General features: G+C 49.8%; 1 protein-coding gene across 1 annotated transcript; it reads left to right on the top strand.

The window, feature by feature from the left end:
• The first annotated feature begins 1676 nt into the window (after positions 1-1676).
• On the top strand, positions 1677-5210 carry SOWAHA (sosondowah ankyrin repeat domain family member A). Its single transcript, XM_002744615.6, has one exon. The coding sequence runs from the start codon at positions 2041-2043 to the stop codon at positions 3691-3693; it is 1653 nt and encodes a 550-aa protein (XP_002744661.1). The 5' UTR covers positions 1677-2040; the 3' UTR covers positions 3694-5210.
• The last annotated feature ends 1539 nt before the right edge of the window (positions 5211-6749 follow it).

Here is a 6749-nt window from a genome sequence, read left to right as displayed (position 1 = left end):
CTGTTCTCTTAGCTACTACAATATGTTGCCTCTGGTTATATATATTTGTAGTACTGAATTTTATTTTATTTTATTTATTTATATATTTATGAGACAGGGTCTTGCTCTTGTCACTTAGTCTAAAGGGCAGTGGCACAATCTCGGCTCTCTGCAACCTTCACCTCCCGGGTTCAAGCGATTCTCCTTCCTCAGCCTCTGGAGTAGCTGAGATTACAGGCGCCCGCCATCACGCCTGGCTAATTTTTTTGTATGTTTAGTAGAGACGGTGTTTCACCTGTTGGCTAGGCTGCTCTCAAACTCCTGACCTCAGGTCATCCACCTGCCTCAGCCTCCCAAAGTGCTGGGATTACAGGCGTGAGCCACCCCGCCAGGCCTGCATTTTAAATTAAGGAACTGATCCTGCCTCTGCCAGGCAGTTCCAACTAGAAACTTCTTTTTTTTTTAGATGGAGTTTTGCTCTTGTTACCCAGGCTGCAGTGCAATGGTGCGATCTCGGCTCACCGCGACCTCCGCCTCCTGGGTTCAAGCAATTCTTCCGCCTCAGCCTCCTGAGTAGCTGGGATTACAGGCACGCGCCACCATGCCCAGCTAATGTTTTGTATTTTTAGTAGAGACGGGGTTTCACCATGTTGACCAGGATGGTCTCGATCTCTTGACCTCGTGATCCACCCGCTTCGGCCTCCTAAAGTGCTGGGATTATAGGCTTGAGCCACTGCGCCCGGCCTAGAAACTTCTCCATCTACATAACTTCCTGATCTACTTCAAGTCCTTGTTTAAATGTCACCTTCACAATGAGTCCTATCTTGACTGCCCCATCACAATTGCAACCTGCCCCTCATCCGTTTTACCCCGATGTGTTTTTTCCATAGCATTTATTTAGCATATCATATCGTCTTTAGTTTCACTGTGTTTCTGTTCTCTCCCAACATATGAGCCCCACTAGGTCTTAAGTCTGTCTTATTTAATAAGACAGATTATTAAAGTTAATAAGACAGGTTATTAAATCTGTCTTATTAACTGATGCATCTTAGCCAAAAAGCAGATGCTTAAGTCAACTATTTTAATAAATCGATTACCAGTTGTTAAAAGAAAAAAAAAAAGGGTCCTGGCACAAACTGCGTGCTCAATACTTATCCGTGGAACAAATGGTTTAAAAACATAGCATGACTCCACATTGCTTTCTTATTTTAAAGCATAAACATACATACACATATGAGGTAGGGGAAGAGAATATTTCAAAATGTTAATGGTGATATTTTTCCTTGTTTTCCTCCTTTATGTTTTCCTGTTACGTTTGCTTCCTGTGGTTTTATATCCCAAATCCTACGTGAAAATGTATTATTTGACCATCAGAAAATTGCTTTTGAAAACCTCTCTAAACCTAGAGTAACGTGCATTGCCAAGCACAGTGAATTGGTTTTGCTGTAAATCGCATGAAGTCGTTTTCCTGCATAAAACGCAATAAACAACTGGAGAGGTATTGACGGTCTTTTTTTAAAAAATGGATTACTGAGAAATCGTCGCTCGGTATTTCGTAGTGGTTAAATGTTCATTAAAGGAATAAAAATCCATTCCTCCTTGGCGGACCACGGCGTCCCGAGAGAACACGCCCACCTAGCAACCGGGAGCCGAGCCCGAGCTCTGCGCCTTTAATTCGGGGGCGGACAGGGGGCGGTGGGAATTTCCGCTCCCGCTCCCTCCGCGTCGCGGGGGCAGCTGTCACCTGTAAGGCGAGCGCGGGGCGGGGGATGGAGCCCAGCGCCCATTGGACAGAACACAAAGGCAGAAACCTACCCCAAAGGCCGGGGCCGGCGGGGCGCTGGGGGTGGGCGCTGCCCACGGCCCCCGGCGCCCTTCGCCCCGAGACGCCCGGGCCCGGCGGCACCGGCGCGATCGAGGTTCAGCTTCTGGGACACGCCCGGTCGGCCGCGGGGAAGGCGCCAGGTGAGCGCGGTCGCGCCTCCCGGAACATCGCTCCCGCGCGCCCCGCGACAACGCGGCGCCCACCTGCCCCGGCAGCCAGGAACCCGGGGCCCTGCCATGGCGCTGGCCGCCGCCGCCGCCGCCGCCGCTGCGGCTGCCGGGGTGAGCCAGGCGGCAGTGCTGGGCTTCCTGCAGGAGCGCGGCGGGAAGGTGCGCAACTCGGAGCTGCTGAGTCGCTTCAAGCCGCTGCTGGATGCCGGCGACCCGCGGGGCCGCGCCGCCCGCAGGGACCGCTTCAAGCAGTTCGTCAATGACGTGGCAGTGGTAAAGGAGGTCGACGGCGTCAAGTTCGTGGTGCTGAGGAAGAAGCTGCAGCCCCGGGAGCCCGAGCCCGCGCCCTCCGGCCTCCTGGAGGCAGCGGCCCCGCCGTCGAAGCCACCTGTCGTCTTACCGGGGGACGCCTCTGCCCCGGGAGCTCCGCCGTTGGTCTCCGCGCCGCAGCCGGTGGAGCCGCCAGGGCACCCGGGTCCGCCAACAGAGACACAGGACACCCCCGGGGCACCGGCCTCCGAGCCCGCTCAGCCGCCGGAAGAGCGGTCAGCCAACTCCCGGCTTCCAGCCCTCGAGCTAGCCCAGGGCCCCGAGGGACCCTCCGCAGACGCGGCCCCACCGCTTAGGGCTCCGTCGGAAGCGGTCTCGCCCTGCGCTGATCCGCCACACCCGGATCCCGAGCCCAGGACAGCGAAAGGGCCGCCACCGCAGAAGCCCTGCATGCTGCCGGTGCGCTGCGTCCCGGGCCCAGCCACGCTCCGCATCCGGGCGGAGGAGCAGGGCCTGCGCCGGCAGCTGTCAGAGGAGCCGAGCCCGCGGAGCTCCCCTCTGCTGCTGAGGCGGCTCTCGGTGGAGGAGTCCGGCCTGGGCCTCGGCCTGGGCTCGGGCCGCTCCCCGCACCTGCGGCGTCTGTCGCGCGCCGGCCCGCGTCTGCTGAGCCCCGACGCCGAGGAGGTGCCCGCCGCGCCACCGCCGTCCGCCGTGCCACTGGAGCCGTCCGAGCACGAGTGGCTCGTCCGGACGGCCGGGGGCCGCTGGACCCACCAGCTGCACGGGCTGCTGCTGCGCGACCGCGGCCTGGCGGCCAAGCGCGACTTCATGTCTGGCTTCACCGCCCTGCATTGGGCCGCCAAGAGCGGCGACGGCGAGATGGCACTGAAGCTGGTGGAGGTCGCGCAGCTCGGTGGCGCGCCAGTCGACGTGAACGCGCGCTCCCACGGCGGCTACACGCCTCTGCACCTGGCTGTGCTGCACGGCCACGAGGACGCCGCTGTGCTGCTGGTGGTGCGTCTGGGTGCCCATGTGCACGTGCGTGACCACAGCGGACGTCGCGCCTACCAGTACCTGAGGCCCGGCTCTTCGTATGCGCTGCGCCGCCTACTTGGCGATCCAAGCCTGCCAGGCACCACAGAGCTAGATGGGAACGGGGGCGGAAGTGGCAGTCTTGCTGCCAGGCGCCCGGTGCAGGTGGCCGCCACCATCCTCAGTTCCACCACCAGTGCATTTCTAGGCGTCCTGGCCGACGACCTCATGCTCCAGGACCTGGCCCGAGGCTTGAAGAAGTCAAGCTCCTTCAGCAAGTTCTTGAGCGCCTCGCCCATGGCTCCACGTAAAAAGATGAAGATCCGTGGTGGTCTGCCAGCCTTCTCAGAAATCTCTCGTCGACCTACTCCGGGGCCTTTAGCTGGTCTAGTGCCCACTTTGCCCCCAACCACCTGAAAGTCCCTGGGGCTACCACCTGGGTTGATCTATCCTGGCCTGCTCCTGGCAGTCTAAGTCTGCCCAAGACTGCAGCTCAATCAATGCCTGCAGCCTCGTTCTGTTTCCAGCTTTGCCCACTGCAGCCTGTTTTACCCAGAGGGGCCTGCACTTCCAGCTTCTCTCTGAAGCATGACCCATCTCCAGAGATGGTATTTGAGAACTCATTGAGAGCCTCCTATAAAGAACTCCAGGAGACAGGCCTGAACGCTGGAGGAAACTTGAAATCCAGGGTCAAAGGTTAAGGGGCAGCAGCTGGTCTGGGCCCCAATGGTTAACTGATGCCTCTGCGTCTGCACAATCCCAAGCCAGAACTAGAGCCAGGGTCTCTTTAAATGTTAGAAGATGTTAGGTTGTCAGCTTTAAGATATGCGGTGGTTTTGTAATTTGATGCTTTTATTCTGTTTTTAAATTGAAATGAGGTAAAGCAACTTTCATAATAACCTTTTGAAATTATATTTTTCCACTTTTAGGCAAAGTGCTCAGACATTTTCAATTTTTTGCTAAATATTTTGGAATTCTGTTTAAAAAATAGATGATCAAGATCTAAAGGAAATTAATCCCAACCAACAAACTTAAAAGTTTATCTACCTCATTTTAGGCAATTAAGATTCTGGAGAGTCTTGAACACAGAATAATAATTGTGACCATTATGAATGTAACTAATTCAGTTGTACTGTGAATGCTAAATATTTGCAAACAGGTACATCTTGAAAGTAAAGATGACTTTAGAGAAAAGAGACATTTTGGCAGATACTTTTAATGTGTGGTTGTCTCTATAATGAAATATAAACGTGTTTGGCACTGGTGAGTGGCTATTTTGATTTGGCATGAATACTTCTTTTAAAAAATTGTGGTTTGTGAATTGCACCTTTGTGCCATGTTTCTGAATCTGTAGTTTTTCAAATCCAGCAGAGCCTTTCAGTGCAATAGGTGAATATTCATAGGAAAAAAGTCATAGCATTATGACAAAAATAAGTGGATAAATAATAATGGATACAGTTAAAGAGCAACTATTTTATATGAATGTTCTATACAAACAAAAAGTATGTGATACCCATTTTTAAAAACCATTTGAAAAGAGACAACTTATTCCAAAATAGCAAATGCAGACTCTCTTTGCTCAGTGAACTTGGATGAGTGGCTTAACTTCTCTGGGCCTTTGTTCCTGTCTATAAATGAGAAGGTTTGTAGATGTTGCCCAGATTTCCCATGCTCAACACAGTGTAATTTTTTTCTCTTTTTAAAGATATGAAATCTATTTACTTAACCAATTTTTAAAATATCATATTGTGCTAATGCTCTGCTTTTGCAAATTGTGTTTGCATGTCATTAGTTATATCAAATAGTTTTGTGGCACGGGGCAGTAGAACTTCCCTCCCACCCCCATATGGATTAGTGAAGCATTTGAAATTACTTAAGGCAGTTTTTCATGGAATGTTTTGACTGAGCAATGAAATAAACAGTCCTCCATTTTGTTTCTGCTTGAGTGGTGATGTACTTCCCTTAAAAATTCTAGTTTTTGCTATTGTATTTTTCTTTTCTTTTTATCTCATTTCTTCCTTTTCCCTTATTCTTCCCTCTTTCCAGCATTCTGTTATTGAAAGAAGTTGGATTGCTCAGCAAAGTAAAGGGGTCAGCTGCACTGGACATGTAACAGAACTGTAGATAAATGTGGGCCCTGACGTGACCTTCCTACCTTCCTTGCCTGGAACTCTGCATAAATTATTTTAAAAATGCAAATTAAATCTACTGCCTCTGCAGAAAAATTGTGGGAGGCACAATTACAGCAATCTGAGTAGCTGACAGTCTAGAAAACAGAATAAAATGTTAGAGATTTTCCACGGTAAAAGAGACGCCTGACTAAGACAGGCCTCAGACAAAGGTCACAGACACAGGTATGACCTGCCTTGAGAAAGACAGCATATAAACCAGCAAAGTAGTAATAACTAATGTTTATTGCACACTTAAATCAGAGGAGAGTCATTTGAAATGAAAGAAGCAGCTTTATGTTTCAGAAGAGTACTGTAAGCCTTCCAAGTGAAGTATAACATTTAGCAAGAGTTTAGGATCAAAAACTAAAGCTCAGGTTTTAGAAAACACTGTTTTTCCTTGCAGGCCAAAGCTTTCTACAACTATAAGGTAAGCCAATAGGAAATTATAGTTTCATATGCATATGGAAAGTTTTTAAGAATCATGTATCACCTAGGGGGAGGCACACCTTTGGAAGGGTATTTTCAACACTAACAGAAAGTAATTGTGAAGGCAATTTAGCTGATGAGAATGGTCACAGGGATGAAATCACTTATTTTATCAAGGGAGAAGTTAATTGTTGATGGGTATGAGTCATATCCATAGCAAGCTTTTAAGTAAAGTTTTACATGTCCTTTAATGGAGGTTGGAAGTTATTCCTAAGTATGTCTCACTTACCTAATGGAGATCCAGGGTAATGCATATACTGTATAACCTGTGCTGATTAAGTGCCAGGCACAGTTCTAAACACTTTGCAGGTATTACCGCAGGTTTTTAAGGTATGCACTATGTGTATCTTGATTTTAAAGTGAGGAAACTGAAGCCTAGAGAAGTCATAAGTGACTTGTCCAGGCCTCACAGCTAGTAAATGGCAGAGCTGGGATAGCCTCTTGGTGCTCTTTTTCGTAACACTGCTATCCTACTACAGAAAGCAGGGTGGGCTCATCTCAGCCCTTTACTCATTTAGTGACCTTGGGCGAATCACCCAACTCCCCATGCTCCATCTTCTCTCTCTATGGGACAAAAGACTTCCTCTATCTATTTCACTGGCCGTCGGGGAAGGAAGAGCACATGGAATGAGTGAATAGAGCTCTTTATGAACTGCAACGCCAATGCGGGGTGCCGAGTTGGTTCCAGGGAGTATATGGCTGCATCCCAAAACCAAATAGCTCTGATTTGTGGATTTGCTTTACATGATCACCATTCTGCTTTTGTTTTTAATTTTTTTAAAATGGAGTTTCGCTCTGTCACCCGGGCTGGAGTGC

This window comes from Callithrix jacchus, chromosome 2 (assembly GCF_049354715.1).
Source record: "Callithrix jacchus isolate 240 chromosome 2, calJac240_pri, whole genome shotgun sequence".
Classification (NCBI taxonomy): Eukaryota; Metazoa; Chordata; class Mammalia; order Primates; family Cebidae; genus Callithrix; species Callithrix jacchus.
Note: the sequence above shows the minus strand (reverse complement) of the source record. Positions and strands in the feature narration are given on the sequence as shown.

Excerpts from the sequence above, each read along its gene's own strand:
- SOWAHA (XM_002744615.6), top strand. The coding sequence starts at position 2,041 with ATGGCGCTGGCCGCCGCCGCCGCCGCCGCCGCTGCGGCTGCCGGGGTG.